The sequence below is a fragment of the Lipophrys pholis genome (assembly GCF_963383615.2).
Source record: "Lipophrys pholis genome assembly, chromosome: 21".
In the NCBI taxonomy this organism is placed as follows: domain Eukaryota; kingdom Metazoa; phylum Chordata; class Actinopteri; order Blenniiformes; family Blenniidae; genus Lipophrys; species Lipophrys pholis.
Window position 1 is genome coordinate 8,214,575 of NC_137649.1, and position 12,527 is coordinate 8,227,101.

General features: G+C 42.4%; 1 protein-coding gene across 1 annotated transcript in view; it reads left to right on the forward strand.

The window, feature by feature from the left end:
• Window positions 1-12,527, forward strand: part of LOC308126234 (intersectin-2-like) — a 37,803-nt gene that overhangs the window by 16,138 nt on the left and 9,138 nt on the right. Inside the window, exons 8-25 of the mRNA XM_080490457.1 lie at window positions 2,767-2,909; window positions 3,151-3,214; window positions 4,523-4,660; window positions 4,742-4,848; window positions 4,935-5,197; window positions 5,276-5,425; window positions 5,506-5,646; window positions 5,753-5,840; window positions 5,972-6,111; window positions 7,704-7,843; window positions 7,964-8,372; window positions 9,089-9,258; window positions 9,444-9,504; window positions 10,437-10,669; window positions 10,767-10,807; window positions 10,928-11,094; window positions 11,341-11,374; window positions 11,606-11,727. Coding sequence (XP_080346583.1) covers window positions 2,767-2,909; window positions 3,151-3,214; window positions 4,523-4,660; window positions 4,742-4,848; window positions 4,935-5,197; window positions 5,276-5,425; window positions 5,506-5,646; window positions 5,753-5,840; window positions 5,972-6,111; window positions 7,704-7,843; window positions 7,964-8,372; window positions 9,089-9,258; window positions 9,444-9,504; window positions 10,437-10,669; window positions 10,767-10,807; window positions 10,928-11,094; window positions 11,341-11,374; window positions 11,606-11,727 — 2,611 coding nt within the window. The remainder of the gene's footprint in view (window positions 1-2,766; window positions 2,910-3,150; window positions 3,215-4,522; window positions 4,661-4,741; window positions 4,849-4,934; window positions 5,198-5,275; window positions 5,426-5,505; window positions 5,647-5,752; window positions 5,841-5,971; window positions 6,112-7,703; window positions 7,844-7,963; window positions 8,373-9,088; window positions 9,259-9,443; window positions 9,505-10,436; window positions 10,670-10,766; window positions 10,808-10,927; window positions 11,095-11,340; window positions 11,375-11,605; window positions 11,728-12,527) is intronic.

Sequence of the window (12,527 nt, forward strand, 5' to 3'; positions counted from 1 at the left end):
GTGAGAGACCAATAATGTTTTTCCCGTATCGGTAAAATCGTGCCAAAATGACCATTGAATTTAAACTTTAATGTTTTTTTTTTTGTTGTGGCACAGAGGAAACATGATAAAAATGTCTATATTGTCACAAAATCAAACAATTGCTACTGAAAATCACTATATTCTCTACATAAAGCCAATTTTAATGATGCTTTCTGGTATAAAATATAGTGAAATGACTTTGTATATATAAAGATTTTACATAAACATCAGTTTTCCAAGCGCTGTCCTCTACTCTCTACATGTTACTGGGTTGTCTCATCTGTTTTGTTGTTGATTTATCACTTCACCATATTTTGTTTTCTGGAAGAGAGGACATTTGGCCTGGCACCGGGACACACCTTGATAATCCATGATATTTACTCAAAGATGTCTTAAAACTTTAATATATCCAAAGCATGCCTCTTCTGTATGGATGTAAAATTCAGTAGTTTGACCAAAGATTTTATTCCTATAAGAGCAAAGCAAACTTCAGATGTGCTTCTCACAGGCTTTATCAGACCTAAAATAATTTCCCTTCAATAATCAATTGTACAAAAAAAAATAATTAAATGTCTGGAAGAAATACGTTTTTCAAAAAAGCAGCATCGATGTGTCATATATTATAATATCTCACAATATTTTGAGCATAATAGAAACCATTTACCATAATATTATGTGACGAGGGAAAGTCAATGGAAATACAAGCTTATTAAAAAAAACAATGAAGATGTAAGATTCTCATAAATGTGTGAACCCCTCATGGAAGACACAAAAAGTGTTCCAGCCAAAAGGGGACATTTGTGCTCATCCTACTCTTCAGTGCTGACTGTGTGTTCACAATCCTTCAATAAACATGAGCAGAGCATTGATAGAGCGGTCTGCTTCTGTCTGCATGCTGGTTGTTTGTCTCTTGCTTTTTCTCAGAGCTGCTCATTCCTTAATCCAACTCTTTCAAGAGCACATGTAATGTCAAGTTCTCCTAACTTTTAAAAAAAATTTAATTTTAAATTTGTGATAAGAATTGATAAAGCCAAACAGACTTCCTGCTAGGGGCAATACTAATTAACTTCATGGATATATTTCTACATTGCTGGATACCAGTGGCTATTTCTTTTCAGAAGATACACAGATATTTGAGTCAAACACAGCCAGCTCTTTTCTATTTTTTTTTTTTTCAGTACTAACACAAAAGCAGTATTTATGTAGGAAAGGGTTGAGAATCAGAACGCAGGCAGAGATTAAACATTTCGATAGCGGCGAGGGCAGGAAGGACGTTCAGAAGAGACATTTTCTCTTTAGAAACAGGAGGAAGTTGGCTTGTTTAGACACACAAACAGGAGACCAGGAGTTCAACTGCATTCTCATTGAAAAACATTGCTTTCTCATCAGTTTTTCAAAGCCGTTTTCATCCCAAATACTTTGATTCACCTTATCCGAACATTCACTCATGAGACGCCCCCTCAAACTTGGTACAAATGTTTTAAGCTCCCGAGAGGATCAATTATCCTTCATTTTGTGATCCGATGATTAACCTCTTCCTCTTGTCCCACTGTAAGATTGCCGTTCACATAATTTTTTTATGCTGGATATTTTTGGTTGCCATGATATCTGCCACATTTTTGGTGAAGATGGACCATGTCTTTGTCTCACGGCTGATTAGAACAACATGGACTGAAAAAGAGATATGCCGTTTTTATAATTTGTCGGCGGGTCTTATCACATTGAATGTTTGTAGTGTCAGTTGTTATCAGCCTTTCAAAGTCAGCTTGGATCTTACGAGGGAGGTGGGGAAAATGAGATCGCTACTCCCTGGAGGGGTTTATAGTTTTTGCGTCTGTGCCAGTCGAACCTTATCTCTGCCCTGGACTAGTTACAATAGTTGGATTGCATGCCGAGCAAAGAAAAAAGAGACGGGAGGGTTTGGAAGGTTTTGTGCAGTTTTAGTGACAACCAGATTCAATTTAGTATCCAATGTCTCTGACCCTGCCTCGTGGTGTCTTTTTTTTTTGTTGTTTTTTTGTGGTATTGGAAAAGGATAGGACTCGTATCTGATTTCAATGTTTTGAATAGACGAGTGCTTCAGGTAGGTGGTGAGACAGCCAGGCATCGATAAGCACACAGCTCAAGGAACGATACAGGTCATCTAGTTCACGTTTATCATCCGCTTCTTAACTTCATAGCATCAATGATAAGACATTTACATTTTTGTTTTCAACATCAAAATAAACTTTCATACATTTCTTTTGCTCTTAAGTTGCACACACTGAGAAAAAGGCCCCGGGCGGGAGGATGATCCCACGCTCCATCGCACATTGTCTCACTGAAACCTCATCTTTTAATTCACAGTGTTGCAAGTTTCCACCCAGCTATAATGATGAGGGGGAGAGAGAGAAAAAAAAACAACCTTCTTTTTAAATGAACTTCATCGACCCTGCCCATCCTTTTGCTATTCCTGTAGAGACATTGTTGATAATAAAAACAGAATGATTAGCATTGCCTGAGAGTACGTGGCTTTCTTTCATGGACTCATTGTCTACATGGCCGTTTTCCCCGGCTTCCTCTAATTAGGAGCTCAGAAATAACAACGGGGAGTCTCGGAGCAATTAGTGGTTTTAAGTCGGGGCTAGAATACAGTCGGAAAGAGAAAAGTGCTGACCATATCACTGTGCCATTTCCCTTCAGGTTTTATCTTTGCGTATTGACATGCCCTTCTTTTCTCTCTTATTATAAAAAAAAAAAACATAGTTCAAACTCTTCCTCCACCACATCATTGGCCAGCAACTCTCCAAAGATGAGTTCGAGCGACTGGGCTGTTCCACAGGCTTCAAGACTCAAGTACCGCCAGCAGTTCAACACGCTAGACAAGCTCATGAGCGGCTACTTGTCAGGTAGGTCACACGCAGGCATGCGCACACAAAGCTGAATAAACACTTGACTGTTCTTGAGTGGCCTTGTCAGAGTTTCGACAGAGTGCACACCGGGTCACTTTCACTTTGCACTCATGTCCTCTTGCAATCGGTTTTAGCTCCACTTGGCCAAACTTGGCTAGCATCCAGAATATATCAGCATAGCAGGGAGACTTCAGTCTGTTATTTCTCATTACTTTGGATTTCTTTTTTCTTTTTGCAGGACCTCAGGTTAGAAATGCATTGATGGCATCAAACCTGACTCAGACTCAGCTTGCTACCATCTGGTGAGTGTCAAGTGTGTGTGTGTGTGTGTGTGTGTGTGTGTGTGTGTGTGTGTGTGTGTGTGTGTGTGTGTGTGTGTGTGTGTGTGTGTGTGTGTGTGTGTGTGTGTGTGTGTGTGTGTGTGTGTGTGTGTGTGTGTGTGTGTGTGTACGTGGCTGCATGTTTTCCCTTGCACTACTCCAGACCATAATAAACTCCTCAGCTTGCAAATACAGTAGCAATTACAAAAGTGAAAAAAACAAATTCAACATGTATATGGCAAAATAAAATGTATGTATTACGTACTACCATCTTTGGCTTTTGTAAACTGCTGTAATCTTGTGTAAACTGAAAAGCCCAAATTTAGTATTACACTGGTTTGAGTCTCAGCTTTCATAAAGAAGAGAGGTGATACTTTCAGTTAGGATTTATTTATTTTGCACATCCGATAATGTATCATTATATTTATATGGATTTTAGTAGATATATTTAGATATACAATTTATTTTTGTTGCTCTTTCTTGGTTTATATATATTAGATAAATTCTACTTCAGCCCCATTATTAAATATTCGACTCACTGACTGAAAACACAATCCATTATCACTCTTGAATAGCCTGTTAAAAGCATAATTTGCCACACTGATAAAAGTCCACACTGAATAGGACTGAAAGGCAGCTTTTCTGGTATTCACAGTGTGTATCCGGTGTCCCCTGCTGCACCTCTGCAAAGACTTTAGTGGAACTGCCAGTAAAAAAAGCTGTAAAAAGCTTATTTAAAGCAGTTTGACTGAATGTAATTGCATAAACGGCAATATGTCATCATTATACATGTTTCAGCAGAAACGTCAAACAAAGATCAACCAGGACAGTTATTATGAAGAAATACGTCACTTGCAGCAATGAAACAATATGAAATGATGTATGAGATTCAGCTCAGTGCTTTCAGCTTATAGGTCACTTCTTTATTGTTTGCTTCATTCTCACCTGCATCATCATCAACCCACTTAACGGCCCGACAAGCAACAAATGTCAAATGAAGTTGGTGTCACACTGGAGAAGCCGTTGTATTTTTCAGACAGGAATCAGGTCTGAGCTTGTAAACTCTCACCATGTGGACAAAAAGCCAGATCACTAAATAGCTGACAGCGTTGCTCCCCATCTGTTCGACGTGTGAAAATGTGTTGGCTGACTCAAGAAGTGTGTGAGTGCGATATACGGTCTGGTAATTTGTCATTGTCACTAACGGCAGTTTGTAGTCCTGGAGAAGCATAAACTCACCTGGCTCTGTGGCGTTCTCACTGAGCCTGGACATCTTTCTTGTTCATGCAGGACTCTGGCAGATGTGGATAGGGACGGCCAGCTGCGAGCCGATGAGTTCATTCTTGCAATGCACCTTGTTGACATGGCAAAGACGGGTCGCCCTCTGCCGCTGTCACTGCCTCAAGACCTGGTACCGCCCTCTCTCAGGTAAAAGACAGAATAACACGCCAATATTTTCTATTATAAAAAAAGAGAAAATTACCAATATTACTGTTTTTCTTGCTTCAGAGGGGGATTTAAGTCCACTGAGCTTGTTAACGGAACGAGTCCCTACATAACGCCCTGCTTAATTGACATGGCGGAGATCGAAGCGGCACAGAAAAACAAGAGCGGCGGTACGGGATTCTGCACACGCCACGCTTCGTTGTGTCATCCGTGTGTTGTTGTTTCTGACGCACTTCTGTCCCCCTCCACTTTGTAGTGTCCTACGAGGACAAACTGAAGGAGAACTTCGCTCGGGGAAGCGCCGAGCTGGAGAAACGACGACTGGCCCTGGAGGAGGAACGGAGGAAGGAGAGGGACAGGAGAGAGAGGGAGGAGAGGGATGCTCAAGAGCGGAGGGAGAGGGAGGCCAGGGAGCAGGAGAACCGGAGGAGGCTGGAGGAGGAGAGGAGACTCGAAAGGCAGAGGGAGATGGAGAGACAGCGGGAGGAGGAGAGGCTGAGAGAGCTGGAGATGAAGGAGGCGAGTGGGTACTGATGTGAGACTCGCGAAAATTGAGAATATTACGTTTGGTAACCGGGTTTTCTGGGGTATTTCCAGGCAGCAAAGCTGGAGATCGAGCGCCAGCGGAGGGAGGAGTGGGAGCGTGGGAGGAAAGAGGAGCTGTGCAGGAGGAAAGAAGGAGAGCAAGAAGAGATCTCCCAACTCCGGGCAAGAAAAAAGAGCCTGGAGTTGGAGCTGGAGGCAGTGGTAAGGCAATGGGGGAATGTTATGATTTACAGCGTCAATAGAAAGGGCATCTGGTTTTTATGACGTGTATCTCCGCGCAGGGGAACAAGCACAAGCAGATTTCAGACCGACTCCGGGATGCTCAGAGCAAGCGGCGGATTCTGAAAGCCGAGGTGGACCTCGTGAACCAGAAGAGGGACGTGCGCATTGCTGAGATCAACACGCTTCAGCTGGAGTTTGAGGTGCGACGAAATGTGTTTTCCTCAGCTTTTGCTTTGTCGACCAATTTGCACGTGACTCATTCCCAGACACATCTTTTTCTGAAAAATGTGTTGGCCTCTCCGTCAGAACTGGCAGAAGAAGCTCTCGGAGCTGGTTCCAGAGCGACAGAGGCTGACTGAGAAGCTGCGAAGCATCAACCTCAACAAAGTCTCCTGTGAGTCGCAAACACAAGCTTTGGCTTTCGCTTTCACACAAATGCAGCATTTCTTTTGCTGGTTAGGTCCAGCCGCACTGAGGCGGAGTGGTTAGTTGGCTTGTTTGACCTTTTTGACCTTTGCTTTCCAGCCGTGGCTCTGACCTCACTGACCGGGAACGTGGCAGAAAAAGGAGCCAACTGCAGGAGGCTGAAGGACCAGCTCGACATCCTGGAAATCGAAACTACAGATAAACTGGCCCAAATGGAGCAGTACAACAAGGAGCTTAAGGTCAGTGATTGAAGTAGGCCAGGATCCCGAGCGCAGGTTTCATGTACGTCTCTCGGGACCATGTGATTTCACACCTCCAACATTAGTGCGGCATCAGGAGGTTGGGATCACTTATTGTAGGAGCACCTGGACAAGTCATAACAAGGTCACCAGAAAAACGTTTAGAAATGGGAATCTAAGTTTTTATTATTGTTGCATTCCACGCATGTGACAAAACACGTTCAAAAAATGTCAAACCGCTGCAATAAAGAACATGTGGACTCAAACCCTTGGAAATACTCAGCATTAACAATTTTTGGGAGAATGTGAACAAATGTTTTTTGAAGTGCGGTAAAGACGGCTAACAACTATTTTGAGCTTGGCGCCTACGGCACGGGCTGTATACTGAAAAGAACAAAAACATGGAGTTTCACGTTGCTGTGAAATCTTGTTCAACTGGTTAACGGTAACTTTAGATCCACGGCCCCGCAGTGACACAAAACCTTGCCACCTGACCGTTCTTGCTCACATGTAGGCTCAAATGTAAGAAAACCTGGTAACTCAATGCCTGCGTAAAATGATGTCACTGTCAAGTCAATCGTCTGAAACTAATAACATCGACTATGTCTGCTTTAATTCTGCTTTCGATTTCTACTTGTGAAGCTTTTAACTCCTGCTTTTCTCTCCCTTTTCCCTCTTTCTTCCTGCCACATGGATGATTTTCTTACTGCTTTCCATGATTATTATCTCACATGATGCATTTCTGCCTGCCTCCACTTCGCTCCCCTTGTTTCTCCTACTTCTTCTCCTTTTGTTTGTGTCTGTGTGTCCATACTATACATATTTTTTTTACTATTTCACCCTCGGCCCATCGCCCCCTCGGTCCTCTCTCTATCATTGCACTGTTTGTTTCGTAGCTTGGGGACATGGACGACTGTGTCCTGCGAGGTCTTTTGTCTCTGCTGGCCTGCCTCAACCAGCTTTTCCTTCTCATCAAGGTTTTCCTTCTTTCTCTTTTCCATTTATCCGCCACTCTGTAATCTTTTCCACCACCCATTATTGTTATTTATATATTTACGCTCTTGTTTTTCCCTTAAGCCATAATCGTCAATGATTTTTCTTTTCATCCTGTGATGATTCAATCTGTTTGCCGATCCTTGCACTTTTTTTTTTTTTCTTTTTTTGAACGTCATGAAGTGCAGGAAGTATTTGGTACCACATTTCTCCTTTTCGGTTTGGCTTGTGCTACATGGGAATTATTGTAGCCTGTGTTTTCTGTGTAAACAGGATGATGCATCCTGAGGGTAAAACAAACACACACACACACACACAAATGTATACTCTGTATATTTGCATGTTTGTGTGAAACGTATCAGTTTTGCATGTCTTCAATGAGGCTTTTACATCCATTTATAATCTTAAATAATTGAATTTATTGGTGCTACTTGTTGTGGTTGCCAAAGTATGAGTTCAATGTAGATATCTAAGTTAAAAAAAAACACCATCTGCATATGCTACATTTTGTCTAATGCACACTATTTGGATTAAAATAACTTTTTAAATGAGATTTTTCATGTGTGTTCTTTCATGGAATCGTTCTGTGACTGCCCCAGGAGCTGAGAGAGCAGCAGGTGAGGCAGCAGTCTGTGCTGGACGACCTGCACAGGGTCAAAGAGGAGAAACTGAAGGAGCTGCAGAGACGCAGAGAGGAGGAAATAGAAAGGAAGAAGAAAGAGGAAGAAGAGGCGGCCAGGTGAACCTGAGAGAGCAACATTCCTCAAATCAGCCTTTGTCTAATTCTGGAAAAACACAACAAATGATTTTCGTGTTGTACTGAGACGGTGTAAAACACTTGCATTTCTACTGCCCACAGACTGGAAAAGCTTGAGCAAGAGAGGAGAGAGCAGGAGCGGCGGGAACAAGAGCAGAGGGAGAGGGAGGAGGAGGAGGCACGGCAAAGGAGGCTCCTGGAGGAGCAGAGGGCCCGACAGAGGGAGGAGGAGGAGAGGGAGGCCCACGCTCGCCTCCGAGCCGCCCAGGAGAAAGCACAGGAGGAGGAGAGGAGGAGAAGAGAGGCGGAGGAGGAGGAGGAGGAGGAGAAGAAGAAACGGGAGGTGGAGGAAGAGAGGAAAAGGAAAGAGCTGGAAGATGAGAAGAGGAGGAAAGAAGAGCAAGAAAGAGGAGAGCAGCTGGCGTCCCCGCTCACTACTTACAAAGCCTTGTACTCCTTTGTTGCTCGCAACGCAGACGAGCTGAGCATCGAGGCAGATTGTCTCATAGAGGTATGAAACACACAATCCTTATATTTCAATTTTCTTTTCTTCCTCTGTCTCTTTTTATTTCATCTTTTCATAAAATCTTGTTAAGCATTTTCCATTCGATTTTTAATCCCTCTGTAATGGCAACACCTGCAAATGTGTCTTTTTTTACCTTTTCAGAGTGATCTTTCAAGAATGCTTAGCAGGAGTTTCTACAGATAGACGAATTCTTTAAAGCTGTACTTTGCTTTACGAATCAGACTTATCTGTGTCCTTATGTTACATTTTATAAATGAAGTGTAAACCTTCATTGAAATTTCTTCATCTATATTGCAAGTTGCCAGCTATAGAAATGAAACTGGTCATGAGAAGGAAAATCACTGATAAAAATGAGTTTCGAATACACCCACAGTCACATCATTATAATCCAGGCTGCCTAAATAGAGTTTTAATCCCTGATGCAAATAGGGAAAGTGAAAGGGAATAAAATGCTTACAAAAAAATAGCCAAAATGGTGGACAAGAACACAAGTAAGGAGACTCATTTATCAAATATTGAAATGCATTAATGTGGTTCAAACTGCAACACAACAATGTGTAATGGATAAAAGCAGGAATATAATCTAGAACTTACATAGAACGGCTCACACAAGGCTGGTGTCCTGTGAGGACTGTGGGGAAACGGTAAGTTTATCATCACTTCCTTGTGGTCTAATGTTTAGTTTTTGTTCTATGATGCAGGTGGATGAGCACACTGTAGGAGAGCCTGGCTGGTTGTGTGGCCGGTACAGTGGAAACAGAGGCTGGTTCCCTCAGAGTTATGCAGAGAAATGTTCCACGTCCTCCACGACCGAGACGGCCCCCTCGTCTCCTGGGAAAAGGTCCTGTTTGCCTCCACCACTGAACACGAGGTAAAGCAGGAGAAAGAGTTTGATACTAATTCTGTAAAGGTAGCATGGTTTGGGACTTTTTTATTGCCGAGTGTACTCCGTAATATACTGGAGGCATTATAATTTATGCAACACTGCTGTTAGGCTGTTTTTATTCTCACTCTGGTTCCTTCACTGATGATTTTTTTACTTTCTGTTTTGCCCAGAGCCCCAAATGTGAAGGAACAGGGTGACAGCATGAGTCATGCCCAATCAGACTCTTTACAGGTAAGTGCTGGAGACCAGGAAGAACATGTAGAACACGTAAACGCCACACAGAAATGCCACCCAAGCCCAGACTTGATCCACTGACATTCTCACTGTGAAGCAAGACAGATAACCACCGTGCTATCAGATTACAGATTATCAATCATTTTCTAGACAATAACTATGGATGCTCTGCTTAGAGCAATGTGTTATTTATGCCAACATCAACTTGTGCACTCACTCAAATAAGCTGAAAGGACAATTCAAGCTGGAGAAAATGTCTTTATTCTTATAAGTAACAGGCACAAGCTGCATTCAGACGGCATATGTTGAACTGACTAAAAAACACTAATCACAAGAATAATTAAAATAATCAAAGCAGCATCCAGTTTAGCGTGTGCAGATTGGAGCAATATTCTTCACATTTGCTGGGTTGACTGATGGTTTAATGGTGTATCCTGGCGTAATGCGTCTTGGATATTAACCGGCTTTGGCAGACACAGAACTAGATCTGGTTTTGGTAGACTCACTACTGTAGACGCACACGTACACACACTATATCTAATACTTTATGGTACGATTGCACTGACTAACTCCTTATTTACAACTGCAAAACCGCTAACCTCAACCTTTACTTCACTTTTTTTTTAACGAATGACGCTGTGTGCAAACTTGCTTGAGTCCATCCACACAACATTAGTGATGCCTGGCCCATGTTCAGAGACTTCAGCTGTGTATTTATAGATTTTCTCCTTTGGGAGTTCCTCTGTCTCGCTCTCCTTCTCAGTGGGTCACACAGAGCTCTGCAGTTGACCATCACTCATTAAATCTCATGACTACTAGTCGATCTAGCTTCATTGGGTTATGTTTGGAATGGCTTGATTTTATTCTATTCTTTTAAATTTAGCGTACTACACACAGCTGAAAATTCGATTTTTTTTCTCACTCCTCAGTCGTCTGGTCTTCTTCTGGCTCGGGCTCTCTCTTCGTGGTCATCCACTTCTGAAAATCACCTCAATCTCTGCCCCGGTGCCGGCGATGCCATCACTGCACTGCTGAGCTTCTCACAAGGTGACGTCATTACCGTGCTGCAGCAGAGGGAGGACTGGTGGCTGGGACAGCTCAACGGCACGCAGGGATGGTTTCCCAGGAGTTACGTCACTCTGGAGACGGCTGGAAATACAGAGTATGGAGACGCACGTGAGAATAGACACACGTCTTATTTACTGCAGGCTGCAGTTTCCATTGTCATTCTTAAATCACTTTTTGTTGTTCTCATGTAGTGTGGATGCATTTGACATGGCCGACTCTTCACAGTTAGAGGGTGAGTATTGATCATACAGTATATAGAGTTGACAAACATCCATAAGTCTTCACCCAGCCGTCAGGGAAACCCACTGGAGTCGTACATTAGACCCGTTCTCTGTACTTTCTTCCTGTTCAGAGTATGTGGCCTTGTATACATACGAGAGCCCGGAGGTGGGGGACCTGACGTTTGTAGAGGGGGATGTTGTCATGGTGACGGAGAGGGAAGGGGAGTGGTGGCGAGGATGCATCGGGGACCAGACAGGAGTGTTCCCCTCCAACTATGTCCGGCCCGTTGAGCCAGAGGTACAAACAGATGAATTCATCATTTTAGAATTGGAACTTTCGTCTTGGTCCTTCTTAAATGTGGAAGAATTTTGTCACTAATACCTGAAAATATAATATTGTTGACTATATGACTTTTTTTTTTTTCTTACTGTAAAAACACCTTTAACATTATATTTGTAGTACTGAACTTAAGTTTGAATTATGTATTTATATATTATAGTGCTGCTTAACTCAGTACTTGATGAGCTTTATTTACAAATGCAGGCATTAAGAGCTGGAGCGCTAACAAAGAAACCTGGTGAGAATTACAACACACGCACACACGCACACACACACACACACACACACACACACACACACACACACACACACACACACACACACACACACACACACACACACACACACACACACACACACACACACACACACACACACACGGATGATTATAATGTCCTGAATGTCCCGGTTTTCTCTTGGCGTTTGCCTGTTGTGAATTCATCGTTGGTGAATTGTGTTCGGTCGACAGAGATCGCCCAGGCTGTCTCCACCGCTGCAGCCCCCATGTCGCATCAGCTGCGTCTGTCTCCAGGGCAACTGCTCGTAGTCCTGGCCAAGAACTCCTCCGGATGGTGGCTTGGGGAACTGCAGGTTTGTTATCAAAAGTCTGCAGGGCTGTATGATTGTGACAACATAAAAACATACAAAATAAAGGGATTTATTTTTTTAAAAATTTAATATTACAGTTCAGCTTTTTAATTTAGTTCTTAATGTCGATGTGAAGTCCAAGTTCAACTGTTTAAGCACAATTGATTCAAAACCCATTTTCCTAAATCCCTCTCTTATTCACAGAGCAAAGCATTTAAATATCCTAATTCTTGATGATATTGCTGAGCCACATTTTTAAGCCTTGTTGTGAAGAAAGCTTATAAAATGTTACAAACTTGCTGCACTGATTTACATTCACATGTATAGCAGAATGACCATGGTTACAGATTAATGCATCGCCTATTAAGGTTTATTTTTTTTAAACAGAAATACTTTCAGTCCAGTTAATATGAACATATGCTCAACAGACTGGTAAAAGGAAAAAAGCACATTACCTATTTATTCCGTTTGATCCTATATATGTAGCATGTAAACAGTGGTGTCAGATGTGAACCTCAAACATTCCAAAAAAGTATTCCTAAAAAACATTCGTACTTTGAGACCGCACAAAACTAAGAGAAACATTTATAGTTGTAATTTTTTTTTCGAGGATTCATCTTTGCGCTGGTGTGACGTCACTGAGATCAAACAGGCCTGTACCTGTGTGGCCCCGGAAGTTTGACAGGTCAGGGATAGGAGGAGCATAAAAAGTTCATTTTACCTTTTAAATCCATGTGCTGAGTGATCACATCAGTGCAGAGCAGTGAGAGGTGGACATGTGGGTTACAGCGATATTAATGATG